This window comes from Cyprinodon tularosa, unplaced genomic scaffold, assembly GCF_016077235.1.
Source record: "Cyprinodon tularosa strain WSP-4 unplaced genomic scaffold, ASM1607723v1 ctg24, whole genome shotgun sequence".
NCBI classification, from domain to species: Eukaryota; Metazoa; Chordata; class Actinopteri; order Cyprinodontiformes; family Cyprinodontidae; genus Cyprinodon; species Cyprinodon tularosa.
The window spans coordinates 405,934-432,138 of record NW_024038896.1 but is presented as its reverse complement, the minus strand read 5'-3'; the positions used below and the strand labels follow the sequence as shown (position 1 = coordinate 432,138).

The 26,205-nt window shown below is 39.3% G+C and overlaps 1 protein-coding gene across 1 annotated transcript in view; it reads right to left on the bottom strand.

The window, feature by feature from the left end:
* Nucleotides 1-244: 244 nt before the first annotated feature.
* The window catches only part of LOC119785083 (tyrosine-protein phosphatase non-receptor type 14-like), a 50,062-nt gene continuing 24,101 nt past the window's right edge, over nucleotides 245-26,205 (bottom strand). Inside the window, exons 4-20 of the mRNA XM_038287483.1 lie at nucleotides 16,331-16,428; nucleotides 15,007-15,074; nucleotides 14,602-14,672; nucleotides 13,751-13,838; nucleotides 13,567-13,655; nucleotides 13,349-13,436; nucleotides 13,077-13,159; nucleotides 10,986-11,046; nucleotides 10,539-10,605; nucleotides 8,599-9,053; nucleotides 7,280-8,509; nucleotides 4,647-4,787; nucleotides 3,866-4,084; nucleotides 2,385-2,513; nucleotides 893-1,127; nucleotides 637-800; nucleotides 245-458 (exon numbers count right to left, since the gene is read on the bottom strand). Of these exons, the coding sequence (XP_038143411.1) occupies nucleotides 330-458; nucleotides 637-800; nucleotides 893-1,127; nucleotides 2,385-2,513; nucleotides 3,866-4,084; nucleotides 4,647-4,787; nucleotides 7,280-8,509; nucleotides 8,599-9,053; nucleotides 10,539-10,605; nucleotides 10,986-11,046; nucleotides 13,077-13,159; nucleotides 13,349-13,436; nucleotides 13,567-13,655; nucleotides 13,751-13,838; nucleotides 14,602-14,672; nucleotides 15,007-15,074; nucleotides 16,331-16,428 (3,415 nt within the window). The 3' untranslated portion in view covers nucleotides 245-329. The remainder of the gene's footprint in view (nucleotides 459-636; nucleotides 801-892; nucleotides 1,128-2,384; nucleotides 2,514-3,865; nucleotides 4,085-4,646; nucleotides 4,788-7,279; nucleotides 8,510-8,598; nucleotides 9,054-10,538; nucleotides 10,606-10,985; nucleotides 11,047-13,076; nucleotides 13,160-13,348; nucleotides 13,437-13,566; nucleotides 13,656-13,750; nucleotides 13,839-14,601; nucleotides 14,673-15,006; nucleotides 15,075-16,330; nucleotides 16,429-26,205) is intronic.

Below are 26,205 nucleotides of genomic sequence, written 5' to 3'. Positions count from 1 at the left end.
TTATAACTTCTAACACTGGCTTTTTAAAATAATTTTTACAAACACATAGGAGGTGAGAAATCTCCCACATTCACACTCGCAGCGATGAGCTGCTTTTTGACCTGACTTGCACGGAAATAATGCATTTACATATATGCTTAAAACAAAAAGAAAACAGATTAAAGATGCGGCCGAAACAAAGAGTTAAATCTGAATATGATACGAAGGAGCAGTTAAATTCTTTTACATTTTTTGAGAGAATTTACTTTTCAATCCCACTTATGTACACAAAGAGGAAAGCGAGTACCGTTCTCGTAATCAGGGTACATCTCCTGTAAGACTGAACAGACTCAGATGAGGCGGGAGTTTTTGAGAAACTGGATGAGCACCTGGTAGACGAATTTATACTGGGAGATGGTCTGCACCATCAGCATCCTCTGCTGCCTCAGCTCTGACAGCATGGTAGGAACTTCCACTGGCTAAAACGAAAAAAGAAAAAAAAATCATGTTAAAATGCAACATAAAATTCCCATAAATTCTCCTGATGTATTTTACATCTTGTGTTTCCATGGAGATTCGTACAAGTTCCTCTAAAAACTAGATGAATGCTTATTTCCACTTATCTGAGAACATTAGTCCCTGTTATTATAAACACACCTCATTATGCTCCAGGCAGCTGATCATGAGCTCAGCGAGAATCACCACGCCGGTTCGACCCACGCCAGCGCTGCAATGCACCACAACTGGTGGGTTAAGGCTCTTTGAGGTATCCAGCATAGAGTTGGTGTGCCTCCTCACAGACTGAATCTGTTCTAAATAGGCTGAAAATAAAAGAAAGAAGAAAGAATTTCTAGTGGTGGGCTGATTCTCTAGACATCAGTAAAAGTATTGTTCATGAGTCAGGTCCACTCACAGAGAAACCCAGGAACATATTCAGGACACCCTTGCTCAGGCCAGTCAGTGTACTGCAGGTGCCAAACTGTCCTCTCTTGGCCCGACAGCAGGTGTTTGACTTTCAGTCCTGTGGTGGCGTAGCAGTTGTACTCGGTGCGAAACTTGGTGGTTACCTTGAACTTGCCGTAAGTGGCTGAGTTGTGCTTTGAGCCCAGTTTGGGCCAGTAGCGGTGACTCTTGGACCTGCCACCCTCCTGGACAGAACATAAAGGGAAGGAACGGAGAAGAAGTTGTTAAAGGAATTCAGAGCTAAACAATTTTTCAAATCAGATCTGTAAAGGATGCTGTGCATGTGGCAGGGATCGACCGCTGAGATGGGAGAATCTGACAAGATTCTGACCATGATATATGTTTTTTACCTAATTGAAAAATAAATGAACACATTTCACAAAGCATCCTAGCTATAAAACCTGGTAGCGGCTGCAATATAAAAAGTGGCAGGGACAGAGTTGCTGGTCTGAGGTGATGGGACGATGGCTGGATCTGTATAAAGGACAATCCTGCAAGGAGACAAGCCTGGGATGGCAAAGGACTTTACTGGGCAGGAAGTCCACCTTATAGCAGGGCAATAACTTTACATGAGCTTTATTAGTTTAGATCAAACAGCAGTTATTTGTTACATTGGTCCAGTCAAAGTCGAGATTTAATCTAGCTGCAAATCTTTGTGAAGTTAAGAACTTATAATCACAGCTGCTCTACATCCATTGAGACCAGCAATCGATCCAAATAAGGAAAAACATAGAAGTTCCAGCAGCTCAAAAAAAAGAAAAAACTTCATCCATAAAGATTCCTAGTTACAAATATAAATAAATATAAAACAATTTTAAATTTTTGAACTAAGAAATATGTTTACCCTGACTTTCCTTCTCTTTATATTCATACATTATTGTTATTTTTTGTCGGTCTATCACTTAGACTTAGACTTAGACTTAGACTTGACTTTATTAATCCCTTGGGATTACTCCCTTCGGGAAATTGTATTTCCAGTAGCAGGAAAAATTGCACATACAAGAAAATAGAGGATATTTAGACACAGTATATACAATAGAAAAATAAAATCAATTAAATAAGGTGTAGGAAGATGTATTGGGGGATGAGGATAGACAAATAAATACAGAGGGCTATAGCAAAAACAATGACTTAAATTAACAGTTATGTAGTGTATTGCACTTGAATGGTTGAGAAAAAAGAGTGTCCAGATTATAAAAACCAAAGCGAGTATCTACAACTCCTTCACTTCTGTTCTCTTAACTCTATTTCCTACTCCCCCCCAGAGAGGAGTTATAGAGCCTGATGGCATGAGGGACAAAGGAGTTCCTGAGTCTGTTGGTCCTACATTTGGGAAGGAGCAGCCTCCCACTTGAAATCCCAATAGAGAACATTGAAGACTGTGGGTGCAATGATGCAAATGCAAAACAAACATTAAAAAATACACTTTCATGCGGCTTTACCTCCTCTGCAGTAACCATGGCGATGACATTGACGCCCTGTTCCCAGATCATCTGCCAGAAGTCTCCACAGGTGTTGGCCAGAGGACCCTGGGTGGCAATGTAGTGCCACTCCTCACCTCTAATCATTACCTGGGAGCCGAAACACACAACTGATTAGTGAGCATTAGAACATCTAAAAAAAAATTATTTTCTTTAAAAAAACATACTTCTTTGGGTCAGACTAAGTTTAGATTAGAAGAAAAAATCTAACCTTTAACAAGCAGATCAATTAGAAAATACTGACAGCCACCACTAGAGAGCAGTATAGAAAAATGATATAAACCCAAGGTCCTTTTTCTTTATCTTGATGTTCTGAACTATTTTAATGATGATAAAATGGCACAAAGTGACAACGAAAGGCTGATATCTTATAAAAATGTAGTGCCATTACACAATAGACACATCTTAGCTGGATCTTCAAGAATAAACAAGTACTTTAACACCGAGGGAGACATTTGTTACTAGCAGAGAAGTGAGAGGATTACAGAGCAACTCCATTCAGTTTGATGTACACACACTGTTTTTAATTTAGCATGAATAAAATAAAGGCAGCTCTAGTTACTAAAAGAAGTTTTGACAACATTTGTCAGTAATTCCAAGAACTTGGGGTCAAGAACAAACTTTAAAAGAATACCTAACTGATGAGAGATGACAACAGTTTAATAAGTTCCTTCCTGGTTTGGATTTAGGTTTTATGAAATGAGCACAAGCAGGAGGTATAAAACATCACATAGAGTAATAAAAGCTCTGATTTCTGTCACGGCACTGTTAGCTAAGGCGATAAAATGATTAAAATATATGACCAATAATAAAATAGGATTGAAAAGTCAAATAAAGATAATTAACAGGATAAACACAATGAAAAAATCCAATTATTTCCAGAATATTATACTAATACATGATATATAAAACACAAAATAAGATCAACAATAATAATAAAATTCAATTAAATAAGGAAACATAATTAAAGTAATTTCAAGTTAGATAATAACATGATATTTTAAATATAAAATAAATACAAATGTATTAAAAATAATTAAGATAATAAAGAAAATAGAACATGGAAAAAAGGATCAGGAAATCTGTCTTAGGTGAATGTGTTCTGTGTTGAGACCATGTGTTTAAAAAAGATTTTAACGACCTTAATTTCACATTAGCAGTTATGTGTTCCTGAAACCTGATCCTCAAAAAATATATAAGTAAGCATATAATGTCTGTTAAAGCTGTTTAATATATATTTTTTACTTTAAAAAGGTGAAAGGCATAAAACATGAAACTTTCTGCTGAATTGTGAACAATGCCTTCGTTCTTTTAGAATTTTGTGCAGAATGTCAAAATGATTTCCATCAGGTGGGCCGACTAGAATTGCATCACATTGAGACAGATGCTGTGTTTTTAGTTGAACCAGTTTTTCCTATTTACCCTCAGTGTTTTCAACGCACCTTGATATGTGAGGCATTAATGTAGCCTGTGTTGTTCTCTTTGTTGGGTACCAGCTCCACCCGATTCTCCTCATACGGGACGACGTCGCGGAAGCGATTTCTCTCTGCGTTTTCAGGCAAAGTCGCTGTGGTGAGAAGGCAGTCGGCCCTCTTCTTGGGCACCTGCTCGTACTCTGTGAAGACCCGGTCCTCCTCCAGCTTCAGCTCTAAAGTTTCACACTAAAAAATGAGATGTCAGAGGTTAGGTATTACTTTTTCACATAATAGCTATAACAAGACGTCCAGGGTGTTTCTGAATTAAACGTAGACATCATAACCATGACTTAAAGGAACGCCCAAGTCTGGAGCGTTCATCACCAACCAGAGCAGCATGTGTCTATTAGGATGGTCATGTCTTGGTTAATTCTTCTTTCTCACACACCATCTCCCAGGTCACATTCTTTACATAGCAGTCGGCCAGAGATGTTAAGCTGCACTGGGGCCAGGCGTCTCACAGACCCCTTTAGGGCGACGGCCAGGGACAAAAACTGGGTTTAACAGTTCAAATCAAAAACAGCGCAAACTTCACGACAAGAAAGGAAAAACTAAATGTAAAGAGCTGCATATTTGGCAGACTGAGTATGATGCCAGTCAAAAAAGAAACAAACATCTTGCATTTCTTGAAATAGCAGGGTTAAAGAGAATATCCTGTTCAACTAAAACCACCATAAAGGATGTCATTCTACAGCTTTAAGATTCAGAAGTAAGTACCAAAAAGGTTGCAGGAAAGTGGAGATTTTACCCTTTCGTCTGATGTCGACTTGGCAGCTTCCTCCCCTTGATTCTTAGCGACGGGCATTCTCGCCACGTAAAGGCCGTTGAGCGCCGCCATCATCAGCGGCCTCCTCATGGAGTCCACCGACATCTTCTGTCTTTCCAGCGTCTTCAAGAGAGAGGAAAATCCAGGTGTCATGGTGACTGGCAGCAAATGCGAACGGCCTGTGTAGGCGCATGCGCACAAGCAGAACCAGGTGCTTGGATCAATTCTTGCTACACCGGCCATGTCTACCTTTACCTTCACACTTTGAAATGTCTCTTCTAGCTTTTTCTTACCTCTGCAGCTATCCTTCTTAGAAACAACTCATCCACTTGTGTCAAACAGACTCTTTATTTCTTGTCACCAAATTCTGAACAACATACCAGAGTCCCTCCTTACACCAGGGATTACTTGGCCCTAATCTGCGATGCTATTAAACCACCAAGACAGCCCCGCCTCCTTTATCCTCTATGGGACAGCCAAAACAACGGCTTGGGGTTTTTAGGGTCAGGAGGTGATTGCCTCAGCATATCAGATAAGCCATCAGGTAGATATAAGGGTGAGCAGCTTTAGACATGAGTAAACTCCCTAAGCGAAAACGTCAAAACCTTCATCTAATTCAATTGTACAGAGCAGGACATTAAATCTATAGCCACACTCAGGTTCTGTGTTCGCCTCACAACAACGCCCAACTGGATGGATAATCTGAGGGATTTGTGGGGGCCTTTGGTTGCCTGTGGGGATCCAAAGGCCGGCGCTGCCTTATTAAGGATTGAAACCCAGATTACTGCCAATCAGAAGCTTTGAAACAGCAAGTAAACAACAGATAATAGTTCTAACTGCACTGCCATAGGATCAGTACAGAGGTACAAAATGTACTGTTCACAACAAGACTAACAGACACTACTAATTCACCCCCAAAAAGTATAATTAAGGTAGAAAAAAAAACATAATTAGCCTCTTTCCTTGGGAGTAACAAGGCACTTAATTATAAGAAATACGTTTTAATTGCAATTCTTAATCAAACACTATCAATACCTTGATAGCAATAAAGGCAATTAACTAAAAACTAATCTTTTGTTGGACTGTGGGAGGAAGCCAGTGAACCTGTAGAGTAATAAGCAATTAAGCATAAAAATGTCATCATAATAACCTTGCAAAAATAATTCCTATCAATAAAAACAAACAGCAACTATTTAAATAATTGAATATTATATAGGGGGAAGTATACAGATGCTAAAGCATGGCGCTTGCTGAAAGGCCAGTCCAATCAGAGCAGTAATAACGCCAAAAAACCTTTGTCTCCAAAACTGAACAAAGATAGCATAACCTGGTACTTGAGTACTGGGGTTAATTTTATTTTGATAACATTATGTTTTTCATGATAAAATTTATCTTAAAATCCTTATTGCAATATACAAGTTACACTGGCTTTTTATTTGTGTGTGTGACTATTTTCACTATACTGGTGTTAATTCAACCAGAAAGGCTGAGCCTTTGAGATGTTGATGTTGCAGGATATTTCTTTAACTTCAAACGCATCCTTTGATTCAAATGATAAAGTTTACGGTAAAGACATCCTACGATATCGACTTAAAAGAAATACAATATTGATTTTTCTTTCATAATTTTTTCAAGAAATCACTTATATAATTTTAGTGACATTTACTTTTCACATGTTCCTTTATTCATAAAATAACACTCAAGTAAAATTGAATATCTGCAGAGTAGGTCAACATTTTATCCAATAACCCTGTTAATCTTTGTACTAATTGATAGTTGATTAATATAATGGTAGCTGCAGCCCTACTTTCAATGTTTATGTTTACTGTTTATAAACCTTGGTGTATTTAAATAGTTGTCTAAAACTTTAAAGTGCAAAAATGTTAACGTTTAAACAAACTCACTTCTCTGGGTCAGGGAATATGTGGTTTGGATTTTTGTACAGCCTAAATGAACATATAAATACTGAAAATAACTGATGGTTATCTGAAACACGACTAGGAAGCTCGATCAGATTTTATTCCTTTTCCAAAAGAAACAGCAATACCCATAGCTTTGGCAATCTTTGAAGTACTACTTAACATTAATCAATATTGGAATAAGATTAAAGACCTGCAATAACTACCTAACCTAACAAGATGGGCAGAAGAGCAGAATCAAGAGAATCGTAGAAGAGCTGCAGAGACCCATAACTCTGGTTTAGCATGGCCTTTAACACTGATACAAGTTTATTGGATGGATGGAGCTTCATATCTGAGGAAAACCTGTTTGAAACTGTTAGTCTTATTGCCACAGCAAAGGTTAATCTTTAAGCATGACATAAATCCTGCTCATATAGTCAGACAACAATGGAATGGGTTAGATCAAAGTATATTCTTAGCATGAACTAAGGATGAGTAGCAAGACTCCATTCGGAATGAGCTTGACCTATGTGACACTTAATAATGTGCAAAGCCTTTTTTTCTAGAATTCAGTAAATGGAATTACTTAAAAAACATGAATAATTCTCCTTCTATGCTACGATATTCAACTTTGCAGGGTTTTTTTTCTCTTATATAAAACCTGATAAAAAAAAACAAAGCATCTTTGTGATTGGAAGTTGAAAAGGTTCTTACCCTTTGAGCAATCTCCCTCTCCACGATACTGTCCTCCAAAGAGAACATCTCAGACACAGGTCTCTCTTTCACCGGCTCCTTCCTCACCCTCTCCTTTACGCTGGTCAGGTCTGGTTCTGAAATGGATGGACCTAATACCGCCCCGTTCACTGCACCCTGATCCCCCCTGGTCAGTGTCCCTCCACCACCTGCCCCACCTCCAGCCACAGGCCCGCCAACACCGTGGTCCGTAGGTCCTTGATCGAAGTGTGGTGCCTGATCATGGTTGTGGTGATGAGCGGCTCTGTGACTGGGAGCACGGATGGGAGCGCTGGCAGGATTCCGAGGTGGGCCCCGGTATTCTGGAGGGGGTTTGTTAGGCAGTTTAGCCAGAGCCGCCTGGAGCTGAGCGCTGATGCTAATGTTCTCATTGAGTCCTGGGATTTGAACATCCAGCTCAGGCCTCTCCTCTTCCTCCTCCTCTTCTTCACTCTCACTGCTATGTATAAGCATGGTAGCATTGGAAATAGTCTTTTGATGCTGGTAAGCTACTGGTGCAGGTGGTGCTACTGCAGCCTCAGCAGCATTCTGGATTGGTTTCTGTATAGGAAGCTCCTTTGGCTGCTGGGGGGGTGGTGGGGGTTGCGGCTGAGGCTGCGGCTGAGGCTGGGATGGCATCACTTGCTCTCTGAGAGTATTCCTCCGATGAAGAGCAGTGTTCACAGCTTTCATCGCCAAGCCTTCAATGCCACCTCCCCTCATACTGCTGATGAACTCCATGCTGTGCCTCTTGTCCAGGGCAGACCGGTGCTTAGCACCTGTGGTTAGAGGTTCACTAACCTCCTGCAGGGACTGATGAACAACAGCTGAGCTGTCTGGCTGGAAAGTCTTCACTGACAGCTGCACCATACGGGTGACCAGTTCTGGGCTGCTGCCCCCAATGCAGCGATGCCGGTGGCTGGCGAGGTCCGGCGTGCTGGTCGCTGGCCGGAAAGAGCTGGAAGGATAAGGTGGTGGAGGGCGGGAGATGTGGTTTCTTAACATATTAGCAGTAGTTGTATAATTCCCCATGTTGGCTCCTTGTTGTTTGGTGTTTGCAAGCTCTGGTGTGCTAACAGTGTGGGAGATGGAGCTTCCAACATCTCCACTGCTGTCTCCAACACCATTAGTGCAGGGGGAGTGGCAGGGGCCCTGGCAACTGGCTGGCCCTCCCAAATGGTGCCCGTGAGAAACTGGCTTACTGTAGCTGATCTGGAATAAGGACAGTTAAAGAGGAGATAAAAAAAATTAGGCTCATTTAAACCAGAATATTAAGTCAAAAGTCAGAACAGTGGCTCTACCTGTGGGGTGTAAGGTCCAGGGTTGGGGCCCGGGCCATGATAGGGGCCCCTTTCCCTCATTTCTGGCTGGCTGTACACCAGAGCCTCTGGTTTGCGATACGCACAGGAGTTGCTGATGTTCAGACTGCGCAGTGACTGGCTGTGGAGGTCATGGTGAGCAGGGACCATCCTGCGCTTTTGCCGCATGACCACTTCGTATTCAGGTGTGGGCCTGTACGACGGAGCGATGATGGCGCTGTGGCGGTGACTTGGGATGTAGTCGGGACGCATAAGCTCACTGCCTGGGATGCTGAGGTTGGACGACATGGGCGAAGGCGGGATGAAGGTCTGAGAACGATTGAGGGAGCTCAAACTCGGGCTGCTGTACATGCTTCCATTGGGAACGGTCCCATTTCTAAAAGTAAGATCAAGACTGGTCTCCGACTTGTAGTAAGAGTCTTCATGGAAGATGCTGTCTGCAAGGAAGGAAAAAGATAATCATCAGAAACTTTTGAAAAAAAAAAAAAAAAACTCATCATGCTTTTGAATAAAAATTATGTAGGGATTAGAAATGTTATTTTGGTTAACTAGGATAACTAGAGTTATGGTGTCACAGAAAAGATACAAAGATGTGGGTGAAAAAAAAAAATATTCAGAAACTGAAAGTGTTCCAATCTTTAGTGTGGCATGAACTTGTCACCTTTTTTGGTGGGAAAATGTAAATCATAATGGGCTGTTAAAAACACTTACAACCAAAATATAATCTTTTTGGTTAACCAGAGTGGTTGACAAGATTGGCCAAATCTACAGTACAAGTTTGGCCATAATAATTCTAGATTTGGAAAAAAATTGAGAAACTTTTAAGCCTGATGGCATCCCCTATCAACTCCATTCATTTTCTCTCACGCCTATCCCAAGCGGGTTCACGAGGGGTGCTGGTACCCATCTCCAGCTGTCTACACCCTGAACAGGTTACCATTGCAGAGCACCACAGAGACAAACAGGACAAACAACCATTCACGCACAAACGACTAAGGAGAATTTAGAGTAGTCAGTTAACCTAACAATCGTGTTTTTGGACTGTGAGAGGAAGCCGGAGTACCCGGAGAGAACCCACGCATGCACAGGGAGAACATGCAAATTCGATGCAGAAAGACCCCAGGCCGGGAATCAAACCAGAGACCTTTTTGCCGCAAGGTAGCAGTGCTACCCACTGCCCTAATGTGCAGCCTGCTGATGGCACCCCCCCCCCAACATTGAAAAACAACAACTGGAACTTGTAATGTAGTAAAGGGTCTTTTCAAGGAAGAATTACCCAAAGGTTTAACAAGCTATTGTGAGAAGTTTGTTTAAGGACACCAAGTTAGTTTAATCCAAGTCATACGGAGAATTACACATGAAACGCTGCTAAAGACTAGTTTAGCCTGTTTTAATGTCAGAAAGTGTATATGTAGTGTGTTTAAACTCGTAATTCTAACAGTTTTTGTGAACATTTGTGTTAATTGAAAAAAGAACATCTTAGTCTACACAAACCAATACCCCGCTGTAGAATAATCCCACACCCACATACAGTCGCACACCCTGAATGTTTTTCTACTCCGATTTTATTGTTAGCCCAATGTGAGTAAAGCAGTTTGGATTACAAGGCAGTCTGAGTGTGTGAAAGAGTCTATGAAAGAGTGAAGCACGCATGAGGTCACTGATCTGCACCCCCCCTCCCGCCAACAAAAAAGTTGGGCTTCTGATTGGCTGGGAGACCATTAAAATACAAAAAGGAGAAATGAGTCAAATGCCTGATGGGAAAGACACAATTAGCTAAACTCTAAATGTTTGAATTATTGTCAGGGAGGCAAAAAAACAAAAACAAAAAAAACTTAAGGCATACTGTGGTTTATGTGGTAAAATGCAGGGAGTGAAACTTGCTCTAAATATGTCCTTGGAAGTCTGTGTTTTACAATTACCTTGAGAGCTCTGCATGTCCTGGTAATGCTCATGCACGGACTGGAAGTTGCAGGACTGGGGCCGTGGCTGAACAGAGAAATACGTTTAAAAGCAACCAAAATAGATGACAATAAGTCATATTTAAAAGCAAGTGAATGGGATACATTTAGAAATTTTCTCCAGCATAAAAAGCTTGGTTCAAAGCCATGAAATATCATCTTCTATGATACTTTTAGCCAAGGCATTGTTTGGTTTGCTGGGAAGAGGAGGCACAAATTACTGCCCTCTTTGTCTCACTGGGAGCGACACCCTTAATAACTTTTTAAACCAACAGACACTGAAACCACGGCTGGAGGGAACCACGGATGAATGTGCATTCCCTTCTAAAAAAAACTCTTTTATTCTCTCCTCAATTCTGAACAGCTAGAGACGTGCAATAAATGACATATATTGGTTGCAGACTTTACCAGAGACAAGCGATGGTTCCATGTGGGTCTCCTTCTGATGGGTGCAGGAGAGTGAGTGGGTCTTAAGAGAAAGGCAACAAAATTAGGACTTAACATATAACAACAGTGACACAATATTACTATAATAATAAATATAGCATAAAAAAAATTCACAATAGAGAAGCTCTACATGGTAGAGTTTTCTCAAACTGAACAAAAGATAGAAGACAAATATCTGTAGGCAGCTGTGTATAATTAATTTATGACTAATAATGCAATATAAAGACATGGCCTCTTTTATTGGTTTCCCAGGCGAAAAAGCATGTAGTCTTAAAAGAAATTCAAGCATAATTTCACAGTGAAAGCTTAGAAAAACCAGATACTTTCCATCAATTCTGTGTTGACTTAGTTTATTTTGGAGGTGATCCATTAACAGTTTACTAGTACTGTCAGATCTTAATTTTAATTTGCCAAGTACAGTGAACCCTCGCTAAAACGCCGTTCACTTTCCCCGGCTCCGCTGCTTCACGGATTTGCATCGTGCATTGTGTTCTGCATTCAGTCTCTTCGCGCTTTCTCCCAAATGTGTGTCAATAACGTTATGGTTTAATATGTACAGTACTGTACACGTACGTAAAACCACTTTCCAAATTGAAGTTTGCTAATTCTCTTGCAATTTCAAGTTTCTCTAAAAACCATAATGTTGACAAAACGTTCTGCACTCCGTCAGAACAGCAGTGAAATACTGTACTATACTGCACACGTGAGTCACTATTTGTCCTTGTCACGGCAGGGCGGTGGTGATCCCCGCAATATTAACCCTTCAGTTCGTATTGATGCTTAAAATTATTATTTATTTATTTCTAACTATATTATTTTACAGTACAGTACAGTAGTCATTTGTCAAAAAAAAAAAAAAAACAACAACAACAAGCGTTTATACAGTACTTTTATTTGTTAAAGAAATGCTTGGTCCTGTAAAAAGTTTTTGTTACTTGATTTCAATGTTTTATGGAGTATTTTATTGTATAATAACTGTAAAAAAATAAAGGTTTCTACTTCACGGATTGTGCCTATCGCGGGTTCTTTTCGGAACATATTCCCCGCGATAAACGAGGGTTCACTGTACTTCAAAACACTGAGCCTTATTTCTCAGGGCCCACAGCACCACAGATCTTTCACTGCACTTAGTATTAGAAACTAGGGGCTCTCTCACTATATCCACCCTTTGCACTGAGCCAAACCAAATGAGATCCTTTGTTCTTAAATGATAATCCAATCAATTGATTATAACACACTATACAGTTCAAGTTCAAGAAGAATTTAGAAAACTCCTCATATTAGCATTTGCCAAGACAGGAAAATATTGCTAACAGGGATCACCCCAAAGTAGCTGGAACATAAACAACATCTAAAATTTTAACCTCTCAAAACCCACCGGTGGGTTTTAGCTTTTTAGCTTCAGTTACATCTATTTTAAATGGATATTCAATAGTACTTGGAGCTATTCCACTGGATATCCTGTTTAAAATATTTTTCTTTCACATTTGAGACTCTGCAGTGGATAGCTTTACTTAAAGGTAAAGTGGTGGATGTTCTTTATCCAGGTGGATCACCAAAATAAGTGATCCTCCTAATTGTCAATCATTCTGGTGATATGTTTAAGTAAGGCCGTCCTACGTGCTCTTCCCCATTTTCACTTACCGGTGGTGAGTCTGACATAGTGGAAAAATTGCAAATCTTCTTTTGGAAAGTAAGCTTGTATGATGAGTGCAAACAGCAACTTTGAACTAAATCGTTGATGAGGAGAAATGGGGTTGTTCAAGCTGTTGCACTCGTTTAATAGACATTCACTCTCAGGAGTGGGTATAAGGTTGTGAGTACATTTTTTTTTTTTAAGTGGAGAGGGTGGATCTTTTTTTTATTGATTCATGAAGATCCTCCACTATACCTTTAAATAAAGGAGGGGTTTTATCTAAATAGTCCAGGGTGACATTATGTCACTATATTAAAAGGTAGCAAAAACTTTGACCAGCATAATTAGTAGAGCCATTACATAACCTTCAAAATGTATCCACTTTATAATGACCTGTGGCCGGCCTTGAGACTTACTCTGTGCAGATTTTGTTTTGTTTGTAGAACTTGTGTCTGGCCGTGAAAAGACGAGCAATGTACTTGGCCATTTCCATATCCTCCTGCAGATACACACACAGAAAACACAAACGGGCAAAACATTTTAACAACAATCAACCAAAAGCAGTTCCGTTTATTGGAAATCACCCCCCTTATCTTTCTTTTTTGCTGGTATCTGCAGACGTAACCTTCCATCTCCTAGGAAGTGTTTTTGTATGAATACCAAAGGAGCCTCTAGACACAACACTCACCATGTGAAAATTGATGGTGTCGTCTCTGCTTGTTATCTCCACTGTGATAGCTGATTTGTTGTGTGCTATGGTACCGATGTCCTTCCACCTGTTGCACAGAAGCAAACACATTTAAAAAGAGAGAATAGTGAACTTGGCTTTCACACATTCATAGGAGCTGCATGACTTCTTTCGAAATTCGTTTTAAAAAAAAGACACAACATAAATGGGCCACTGACTTGTGGAGCATGATGGATCTGCCGTTTCTGTGTTTGACGAACACCCCAACAAAAGACATACCGATGAAAATATCATTAGTGTAGTTGTCCTGAAGAAAAGGAAGAAATAGAATAAAAACCCAGCCGGATGTTTCTTCCAATTAAGATTTTCTTTCCTCCATATATTTAATTATAACATAGCTACCTTTGCAGGAAAACTCTCCTGGCCAAAACCGTCCAGTTTTTCAACCTCTTTGATGTACAAAAGTTCAGCTTCAGCTGGCGGCCTTCCACTAAATAGTAAAAACATAACATGAAACAGAACCATTTCTGTCGTCTATGCACATTTTACACCACTTAAGTCAGACATTTACATGCACTAATGTTTGGCATAAATGTGGGGCGGTGAAATAATTAGCCATCAAACAGCTTAAATGCAATTTAAGAATTAGATGCATCATTATACATTTTACCAAGAGAATAGTTAGTGTACTGTCTTTTTCTTTTTTTGACAAAAGGAGACATGGTGGATTATTGTGATTTTTGCTCCTGTTAAAATACTTTTTAAAAGGTAGCTGTTCATTTATGCAGCAAGTTCTCCATTATTTCATCCAACATTTGAAATACACTGATACAGCTTGCAGTGAAAAAGTCACACAGCATAATGCCACCACTACCACTCTTGAAAGCTACTGTGGTTAGCAGATTAAATATTTTGGTCAAGCTTTAGCCTTAGTAGTTTTTAATTTAAGGGAGACAGCTTAGATCATAAGGCTAAAAAATGTGTTTTGTAAAGGATCAATAATCCCATGCATGCACCAATTGATGCCAATTGAAGCTTATTCATGGCTTAACATGCTAAGAAACATTTATTACAATACTAGGGGGCTTTTATTAAAAAAAATTAATAAATTTTGAACCTTATATAATAGGTTATTCGTCAAAAAGAGGTTTTCAAATGTAAATCCATTTTTAAATAATCATAGTTGTATAAAAAACTGCATGTAAATGTCTGGCAAGAATTGTTCAGACAGATTTTGATATAGCAATAGGTACCAGTGGCTTTTATGCTCCTCAGCAACTTTCTTGGTCCACTCCTCTAGAACTTCATCCCCATTAGGCCAGTTCTACAAAGAAAAAAAAATAAAATAGCAACAGTTAGCGATAAAGCTATAGCTTAAATAAAGACAAATAGTGGGAGTCAATGTTGAAGAGCATAAATACAATAAAAACTAGTCAAAGAAATGGGAAAAGTGCATCCTGCTTCTTAAAATCCCATCATACAGGTTTTAAAAGATGAATTCATTAAATCTTTAATTATTTTAACCACATCACCCACTTCGGTATTAATTCGGCTGGTCATTAATCACTGTACACACAAGAGGGCATGCCTTCAAGCAGTGCATGCATGAAAAGAACAAACTATGCAATCATTTGAGGAGTGAAAGTTTGAAAACTCACCACTGGGAAGAGCACGTACTCTCTGAGGAAGTCCTGAGATGGGAAGTGGGTGAAGTCTCCAAAGTCAGCTATAAATTATCGATAAGCATTAAGAATAATACAGACCAAAATAGCTTGAATGCACTTTGGACAAAATAGATCAATTAAATATAAATAAGGAAACCTTAATTTTCTATGTGTAGATTAGATGGGTGTTGTAACTTTGATGTAATTTCTGAGTTGAGTTGAGTTAATCAGCCATAATATAATACAATTAAGCTACAGCACAGCTGTTTTAGGCTACTTGAGGAGTGCCTGACCTAAAATAGTGGATTGTTGTTATAAAGGACGACTACTTTTGACAAGTTCTGAAACAAACATTTAAACGGATCTTAAATACACATAAAATCTAAGAGGAGCCTTCTTTTAAACAGGCTAGCGAAAGAATAAAGTGTAAATTATGAAAATAGGTATGCAAACTCATACATTTACTAAAAAGTATCTATTTATTATTACATCACAGTTGTTTTTTTTCTAAAATCTCGATAAACTTGATAAATCTAAATCTACAATGCAGATTTTATGTACTTATTTTGTTCAAACTAAGGGTCTGAGGAATTGAAGCCTTTCCAATTAACAAGATGGCACTGCTGGCATGCAGTTGTTTTTTTCTGTATATATAGTAAACAAACACAAAACAAAAATTGGATAGAATTGTACTTTCTTTTTCTTTTATTACTTATTTTCACGTACCGGTATGTTTAAAAAAGCATTTAGGAAAAAAAATGGTTAAGTATGGCAATAATTTATAATAATATATAGCTCTAAACACGCTTTATGATTAAATGAACTGTTTATGAATAGGTAGTGCATTTGTGTTCACTATGTAAGACTAGATAGACATTATCAAAACACCAGCCAACAAACATCTCCATGACCTGCTCATTCTTTAGATAGGGCTTGTACTCAGCACTAAGTGCTGTCTGTTGGACAGAAGGAGGCAAAGTGGAGGATCTCGTCTCCTTACAGATAAAGCTCTTCCTGATGCTATGAAGCTAACCTTGGAGCTGCTGATAAGCCAGCAGTCTGTTTACATTCCCCCTGAGACACAGACTGCACCCAGGAACAAACCAGAGAGCACCTAGAGGGCATATTTTTGTGTGTGTATGTGTTAGGATTGATACCATAGGAACTCAAGTGGACTGGATTCTCTGTGGTATGCAGCCATATAAGGCAGGGGGGAGACAAGATGACCTGAGCAACAATGAGTTTGCGCTATCTGTCTCTCTCTAGGAATTTATTCACATTAGTTTTTTTTTTTTTATTGTACATGCATATGTTTTACCTTGTACTGCTAGCCCAGCTAGTCTGATGCCTCGCTCCACAGTACACTGCAGGCGTCCATCCAGCACCTCCTTCTTCACCTGCAGATAATACTGATACCTACAAAGAAAGGATGGCAGAAAAGTAGGAGGAAAACCTTTAGTAAGAAAAGATAAAGAGTGTCTAATTGACTCTTTAGTTTAACATTGGGGTAGCAAATGAATATGGTTTACCCATGATAGCTGATGTGCATAAGCATCTGTCAAAACCTCAAAAGTTTTTGGCTATGTAACAATGCAAAAACAAATCGGTGGAGGAAAAGAAAGGTACAAAGGCCCTGAGATGATTGTGCATCATGCTAAAAAAAAAAACAACATAGATTTTAATCAAACTGTACATTTCAAAAAGATTATGATCACTGATCTAACCAAATCAACTTTACTAAGGCTCTAACAGGTAATCACTTCAATTGCTAAACTATATGACATTTCCTAAAATTAGAAGCTCTCAAAGTCATCAAAAAAATGTCAAATTTTCTAACCCTAAAAGTTTGAGTTCAAACAACCAAAATTTAAAAAAACAACAAGGGTGCAGAATGAGAAGAACGGGTAACAAACAACATTTCTGTCATCAGTTACTGAACAGACTATGAACCTAAAGATGGCTGCACTAAACAGAACTTCGAAGTCCATCACACAAAGAGATGGAGCATCAATATAAAGGGTTACAGGAAAGTTTAGCTTCAGAAACCAAAATATAAAGAAATAACACCTGATAAGACTCTTTGGACAGTGCTGCAGCCACAGATGTAAAGTATCGTAAATGGCCAGCGCTTTATCAAGTCCTAGGATCCCAAAGCACTTTACACTACAATCACTCATTCACAAACTCACAGTCACAGAAGAAGAGAAAACATTTTATTCATTTTTCAGTTAGGATTAGTTAAAAATATACAAGCTTAAAAATCCAACACATCCAAATCTTTTAACAAATTGTTCTTTGATTAAGGATTTTTAAAACTGTGTATTGTGAAGGATTCTTTTACAGTCATTGACCATAATGACTGTACAATGATATTTGCCTGATTCTTGTGAAAAAATGACACAATGTTCATCACAGCTGAATAAACTGTTATGCAACTCACTGAAAACTGTTCAACTTGCAATTTCATGAGAACTAGTCCTTGGTAGCTGTATAAAAATGATTTAATAGCAATAATTGAAAAGGATGATATAGGTTATGTTACGTTCAGCTAGTCAAGCCCTCATTAATAAAAGTTTAGTTTTCTTGTTCGTTTAAAGCCAAAGTGCTATGTGGTTAATGAAAAGCCGCCATGAATAAGTAACAGTTTTAAAAGTAAAACTGTGGGTGGCTTTAAAATAGGTGGGTGGGTGGTCATTTATTAACTTTCAGAAACCCTCCAGAATTTGGTTGGGGTTTAATGTTGGATGTTTCACCAAGTCGCACAATCACTAATCACCAATGTATAAAGAATTAATGCTGGTTCTGTCTTTAAGATCATTAATGTATCCAGAGCATGACAGGAAAGCTTTTGCTGTGGCGATGGAAGGATTGCAAACACGCCGACAGAACACAGAAGACGTATTCTTCTGTTTCTGGTCTGCGCGACAGAAAATGTGCGTCAAGCTTGTTCTGGTTCCCTTGAACAAAGCCAGAGAGGCCTGCTGCAGAAGTGAGGAATGAGTGAATCACCTCTGTTTGAAACAACACTGACTCATTTTTAACTGCAGTGGAATGCCAACTGGATGCTAAACTAAATGATTTTGTGGGTCTGTAATCATTCATGGAGGGGGTGGGGGGGTTGCTGAACTAAGTCAAATATCAATTACAAAGTTAAAGTAGGTCTGCAAATGAGAGGAAAACTGGGACTTGTTTCACTGTGGCTTTGGGCAATGGTGGTTTTGTCAAGTGTAAACCGATACATTAACTGAGGTTGGACTCTTGAGGCTTCTCTCTGCTATCAGAGAATGTGGTAAAATTCAAAACAAAGTTGAAAACAGAAAACACCTTAAGTTTCCATGCTTCTTTTTTGTCCTTTTTTAGCCTCCTGCTGCTGAGTGTTTGTCTTCTGAAGAATGACAGTGGCCACACAAGGAGGGCAGGGAGGACCGTTGTGATGACTGGGCTTAGCTACAGAAAAACTCACACAGTGTTTCCCACTCTGCTGCCATGGTAAACACAGGCTGAATCTTTCTAAAGTGGGCTGTGAGACACCTTTTCTGACACATTCACACACAAGTTGATGCACAGACAGAAACTGAGTCTATTTAGAAACCACACGATTCCATGTTTGGTCACTCCCTCTCTCCCCCGCATCACCAAAAATACCAGGATTTACTTATTCCTAAAACTTCTGTTCTTTTCATTTCCCACCTCACATCCCTTATAAGTCATATTCTGTCACATTCTCTCCACTGTGTCTTAGTGTTTCTTTTCCTTTTCAAGCTCCTCTAGGCACACTCACAGACCTATAATCTGACCCCGCCCTCCTCCCCTCACCCTGTCATTACCACCGTTGGCTAAGATGCCATTCTGTTCCCGTGGCAACCCTCTAATTAAGTCAACCCCAACCACAGAGGAGGCTGGAGAAAATGGGGGCGGGGCTAAATTTGGTCAGGAAGGGGGAGGAGCCTTTCAGAATACATAATCTTTTAAACGATTGTGGACTTTGTGCTTTTTAAAACTCTCCATGTTTTCCCTGCATTCTCAGGGCCGAGACTGCGGAGATGCTAAAGATGGAAGAGGTTGTTTATTTTCTAAAGTTGGATCAGAACAACATGATGGTGTTAAAACATGGTAGAGGTCAGATGAAGCAGATGGTAAGCTTTTGAAATACCTGATGCAAAAAAGCAAAAAGAAAAAAGATCAAGAATCTCATAGAATCCAATCCAATCCATTAGACTGCATTTTAATAATTTCAACCATGAAACAGGACTCAACATTAGAAAGTTATATCAAATATCATATCACCATTACCAGGTTCTTCAGTAGAGAAAGTCCTATAAGCAAAAAGATGCTTTATAGTAGTCACAGACAGAAAACACGGGGATCTGGTGCCTATTTCCAGCTCTCTATGGTGCAAAAGGGTCAGCAGTCGGTCACAGGAAACTACAGAACGCAAACACACATTCACCCCCAAGGGCAATTTAGAGTCACCAATTAACCCAGACCAAAGGTTTTTACCGAAAGTGGGAGGAAGCTGGAGTAAATGGCGAAAATCTACGCATTCAGCATTTTTTTTCATGTATCAGTATCGGCCAATACATGCATGTGTTCGCTGATTCATTACATAGCTATCCCTTGAGGTCAAGTAAGGTGCATGAAATTTTTGCTCCCTCTGTTTGCTATCCATTGTTAGTGTTTTTTTTTCTTTATTAACACACTTTTTTATATATAAATTCATGCCTGTCTAACATTTGTTATTGTTATGTCATTTTTTGTGTAAATGGTAGAAGAATAAAGGAATATCAGCTGTAAGAATAAGCCCCTAACACTTAGTAGCACATAACTGGTATCGACAACGCGATTAGAAAACCTTTATCGGTCGTTCTCTACTACAAACTGGCCAACGATGCACTTTGAAATAAAAAAATTCAGAAATTTCACATTGATAACTTTCAATCTCTATTGCTTTTCTTTTTCTTTCTAAAAGTTTAATCCATTAGTTGTTGGGGGTTTTTTAGAGTCCTTTAAAGAAGATTCTAAGATTTTTTCGCATGATGAAATCTAAAAACGTTAGAAGAAATTTGTTAAATAAATGTTTAAATAAGTGACTCCCAACCAGGGGTGTTCGTTTCCCTAGTGGTCTGCAAGTGCATTGGAAGAGGTACATAAAAATATTTTAATTTAGGTAGTAAAAGAAAATAGGGCTGGGATCTGTTCTGCTTTGAGAGGATCCAAATGAAAAATTAAACAAGCTTTCTTCAACCAAAAACTCATGGTAAGAATAAATCGATACAGAACTAAATACTAACCTGCATTGAGGTGTTACAGGTATACTAGATAGCATTTGAAATTTGGTTACAGTCTCAATACTTGACTTGAACTTAAGGGTAAGAGAATTGACTTAAACTTGTCTTTTGCTCAGCCTAAGAATGGATTTGATGACTCAATGACCTGGAACTTGACTTGGTCTTGTGAAAAATTACTTGCAAACATGACTATGGGGGCCAGTTTTCCTTAGCTCCTTCTCAAAATAAAAAATAAAAAACTGGAAGAGGGACCAAAGTTTACTACAATATGGAGACAGAAATGCTGCACTTCAATGTAGGTAGTCTGATAGCCTCCCAGTGTTTTAGCGACACAGCAACATTTTGGTCAACCCTGCTGGGATTTTAACCGGAACAAAGTGCTGATGGGTCATAAAATTAAGCATTTGGCAAGTGAATTCATCATAAAGCAAAGGATTTGTATGTCCAAAAGAACCTCATGCCCATTGCTAAGTATGGTCGGAGGTTCTATGATGCTGTGGCGCTGACCATTTTAAAAATGTTAGGATCTTTGATAACATATCACTTGATAAGATAATAATCTAAAACACAAGGCCCCATGAACAAAGAGACGGTTCACTGGTCTGAAAGAATAATTTCTCTCACAACCGTCTCAGATCCCACACCTGTACATAATGGCTAATAACTGATGAATCTGTTTCTTAAAGGGGTCGATTTTGTGGCAGATTATTTTCATCAAAGGGTCGATGTACAGGTCAAAATCTAGGAGCAGGAGATACAAACGGACATTTCATTTAGTCAATGAATAAAGTGTTTTGGCACATTCCCCATACCGTCATAATTAACAAGCTTAATAAACTTCCAAATTTTCAGCATTCACCAAAATATTAACTCACACAGCTAGGTATTTCCTTAGTGACTCAAACGTATGTAGAAACACCACTTCTGTGTCATAGAAGTACTTAGTAAGTCAGAATGACTTCATGATCCTTTAACAGCTGGTAAATATACTTACTTACTCTTACTACATGAGGTAAAGCTTTCCTTACTGGGAGTTTCTTGCGACTTCCTCAAAGCAGAATATTCTGCAGGAAGTCCAGACACTGTAACAGGCACAAAGAGCCTTTCATACACCCACGCATGTTCAAGCCCCACTTTTAAAAGACATGCAGCCAGATGTCCAAGTGGCTTGGACAACAATCCTGTAAGCATATGTGCACGACTGGATGTCAGTATGTGTGTACATATGGCTGACCCCCCCCCTTTACTCCCACTACCTCTGCAGGGGTATCACCATGAGCAGCCCATCAGCCTGTGAAGGGTCCAGACGGTTTGTGTGGGAGGCAGAAGAATTTCACTTTGAAATGAGTTGAATCAGCGAGAAGCACAGCAGAGGGTGTGTGCGTCTGTGTGTGTGTGTGTGTTGGTTAAAACTGGCTGAACAAAGCTACAATTTCAAGGCTGCTGCTGATGGTGGCCTCGGGGGCTGCTGAGGCCAGCTGGCCCCACTCTGGTCAACAACTCTCGTTTACGGTCTTTACTTTCTCTCACTGAGACACTTTTCCGCCCCTTCATATCAGGGAACAGAAGGTTTGGACCACACACCCTCTACAACCAAACCTCTGAAAAAGATCTTCTGAGAAAACACCCTCTATATCTATATGGAAATCATTGATGGTGGTAAACTGTGTTCAGCGTTAATGAAAAAACAGCTTTTAGTTATCCAAACAAAATAAAAAATAAAAAACTTTTTGAACTAATTTCCCACCACAGCTAAACACTGGCATTAGGTTTATCATGGCTGTTGCAGGCAAAATATATTAATTATGTGTAAAAGCATCAGGACATATAAAAATGTATCTGACAAGGAAACTTAACATCATAGCTGAGATCATAAAATATGTTTCTACTTGTTTTAAATTATCTCAGTTTTTACTGAAAAATATCTACAAAATAACCGTTTTATTTGACCCTTTACGACTAAGACATAATTTAATGAGCAGACTGAAACCTGAGTATTCAGAGCCAACCCATCTATAAGCCTGAAGCCTGTTTTCCCTGAATGTGCTTTGGGTTGGAAGTTCTGTGGATGTGACGCCAAGTACGTCCATATTGAATGGGTTCGACCAAGCAAACAACCATAGCGGTATATTCAAGATGGAATTTATGGATACTAAGAAGCGACAGGAACCCAGATCAACTCAGACACCAATGGCTACTCCACATAAAGAGAAAAAAAAGTAAAAAATAAAACTAACAAAATAAACTCATCAAGTATGAGCGCAAGGTACAAACACAAGAAGAAGAGTGCTGCAGTTCTGTGTTTTGGCCACAGGAGACATTATGATTAGAAAAATCTGTAGTGCCTCTTTAAAGCCGGGCTTACACTGTGTGATTTTTTGCCCTTTTCGGAGCGACTTTCCAATCGTGCGAGAATTTTCCGATCTGGCCGTCTGTCAGCCTGATCGTCGTTGCGAAGTGTAACGAGGGACGATCAGCCTCTCATGACCACCTCCCGATCAGGAATCGTGAGGTTGGGAGAAAATCAAACACGTTTGATTTTCAGTCGACCGTCGTGGAAAAAATCGTTCAGCGGAGGATTCAGTCAAGGATTCTTTTTCTTCCTCTAAGATGAAAACACAGAAGCATGGCGGGGGTGCGAGTGAAATTGAGTTCTTTCTGTAAAATTGACAGACCGTAGTAGCCACTTTTGCTCAGCCATGTCTTTGTCCAAATACGCCTCCGCCATTTCTTTTTAGGGCTTTTAGCACACAAAATTGCACAAATTGCCAAGGCAGCGCTTTTCTCTCTAGCGAGCTTCATATTTCTCTTCTACCGGTTTAGCTTCCGGATAGACGAGTCAGAGTAGCGCCATCTCACTGCGGAGCTGAGTCCGACGTGGTTTTTGGACGTACAGTGTGAGCAGTAGGGTTGTCACGATACTAAACTTTTCAACTCGATACCGATACTAAGGAAAATATTCGATACTCGATACCATTTTCGATACCACAAGGATAAAAACAAAGACCCCAAAATTCTACAGAAATATTTTCATTAATAAATAAAATACAATAAATAAACACAATAAAGGTTGTATGCTGTGCATAATATTAAGCAAGCTTGATAAAAAACTTATAAAATTAAAATTAAGTGTTCCTTCCTAGGCTATGCTTTGCACACATAACAATGACACTAGCCAAACCAGTTAAGAAACAAAAATTATTCTCAGCAGCTGCACCTGTTACAAAAAAAAAGTCTGAAACTGAAAAGAGCACAGAATTATTCAATCACACAGTGTTCTGAAAGTGCATTGTCCTCTATTCTGCACTTTAGATGAATGACTGCTTAGGTGCCACTGGTGACGGCACTGTATCGATACTTTTAAAAACGAGTATTGTATCCGGATTCAACATTTCAGTATCGATACTTTTTTGAGTGTCGATACTTTTGACAACCCTAGTGAGCAGGTAGATCGCATCAGAGCGCTGTGCTGCACATACATCGTGAGCGGTGAACTCAGACCGTACAAAGAAACCCTGCGGTTTTATTGTACAGTGTGACCTGTAGATACGTGCAACGATTGAAAAAAATCACACAATGTATGCCCGGCTTAAGAATTCACAACTAAATGGTTGGCTTCTTTCCAGCTTCCAGCTTCTTTCTCTGATCACCTTTTAAGAGCACGTTCCTTAATGCGTTTTTTTAGTCTTAATTTCAACCCCTAAACATCCACATCTGGACATTTTCGCAACTTGAAAGATGATCTGTTTACTGACAGAACGCATAACATCTAAACCAAACTGTGAATTACTCTACCGATGAACTCGATTATCAAAAATAATCAACAATGTTTTTTTTTATAATACTAATTATTCTTAAAGACACAAACACCTTCATTTTGTGACGTGTACTATGTTGTTTTCAAATATGACATTGTTACCAAACCGTATAAGTTTAACTTTGGCTTTCGTTACCAGACAGTGAAAAAAACATGAAATACTGTTGAAGTATTGGTGAATCCGGTTTTTATTTTATTTATCAAAATGAATACAAAAAAATATGATCAATTAGAAGTCAATATAGCCCCCCCATCGCAAAAAACTCTTTTATTTCGTAAATTCAACATTATTTTAGCTTAGGTTGTTGTTGCAATTTATTGCTTCCTTTTCTAGAAAACACATACCATATAAATACTTATCACTAGTAAAATTGGGATAAAATGGATGACATCTAACCAGGAACTACCAGGAACCTAAAGTTTATATTTGGGAAATCCTGACAGAAACACAGTTTTCTTCTTCTAAGAAATAGAAACAAAGAAATTATGCATTTGTGAATAACTGGAAGTGATAATATTGTGTTACAGTAAAACTGTGTGTGTGCAGCTCATAATTCAAGCTGATATTTTTGAAAAAAAAGCAGACAGAGATTTAAACAGTCCTGTGGTTCATTTTTGCAGCTGTGCGGCGAGAGGAAGAGAGTGAGCTTCAGTTTCAGGTTACATATCAGTCGAATCCTGAACTTCAAAGACCTGACCACATCAAAACAAGTCACATCACTCGCACAAAATTTACACAAAGACAGCCAATATGCTGCTTTTTACTGGCAGAATGCTTCCAGGGGCTTTTTTTGTGGTTCAGTTAAATGTTAGAGAATTATTTTCAGTTTTTGTTCAGTAGTTTTCTTTCATATCATACAGCATACCTTCTAAAAGGTTCCAGGAAAAACAAGAGATTATCCTCTAACCTTCACTTTCTCTGTCCTTGCTTGCCTTCCTTTCTTTTTCTGTCTCTCATTTAGCTAAAGCCAACAGGCTATCCTTCCCCTTCCCTATGTATATATAAAAGTAACTGATTTTATTTTACTTTATGTGATCCAACTATACTTTTAAAATTTTAATTACCAGCAAAATATGCACTTTTATAAAAGAATATGTTTAGTTGCAGGAAATCTCAAAGAAAATCTGCTAATTGCACAAGACTGATGGTTTAAAAAGAAAACCTACTAAAATCATGATGGATCATTGAACGTTTAACAGTTTAAATGTGATGAGTAGAGTAACAGGACAAGCCCCCAGGGAGCAGGTATGATCTTTCAATGTGGTCCATTATACTGACTCCACTGACAGGGCTGCAGCTGGCTTCTAAGGCCAGTGTGAGAGAAGTGTGTGTTTTTTGTTAACCAGACGCCCCCTCCCCCTTTATCCCCCCCGTACTTCTGCGGATAGGAATGTAAGGCCCGCCTCCTACGCTGAACGGCTGTGCCGACAACATTCCTGACAAACACAAGAAGAAAAAGAGGGGGAGGAACAAGAAGGACGATGAAGGGACACTGACTGAAAACCATCCGCCCTCAACTTTGGGAGTTCTGCTCTACAAAAGGAGTAAAGGTGAGACTGTTCAGAGAGTGCAACAAAAAAGAGGGAGGGGTTCCAAGAGAAGCCATTGTTACCTTAATTGTCCCCAAGCCCTCATCATAACCTCCACAACCGCTATAGACACATATCATAAAATCCTGCAGAAGATTCCAGGAATATCACCTTCTAACCGGATTAACTCCCTATTTCTGTATAATAGGAGGGTAAACATGCACTCTGCTTCACTATCTTGGGCCCAAGTTGCTCAAAAACACCTTTTTTTCATTGCTGTCAGTCCGATTCATGTCCCATCCTGCCTTTCCAGAAACACTGAGGACATTCAGCACGAGAAATGGTTAATAAACAGGCACACACCTTCAAATTCAATCTGGTGTCAAGGCATCAAGCTGCGACCTGCCATCGACCTATCCCACATCCAGCAGGGCAGAGGCCACAAATTCATCGGCTCAGTGCAAGGCGGAGCAGCAGAGTGCGAGACGTAGTGTGTTTTTGTGCGTAAATCAGTCTGAGATGTCAGGCTGTCCGCTCCACGCTGACCCCGACATGCAC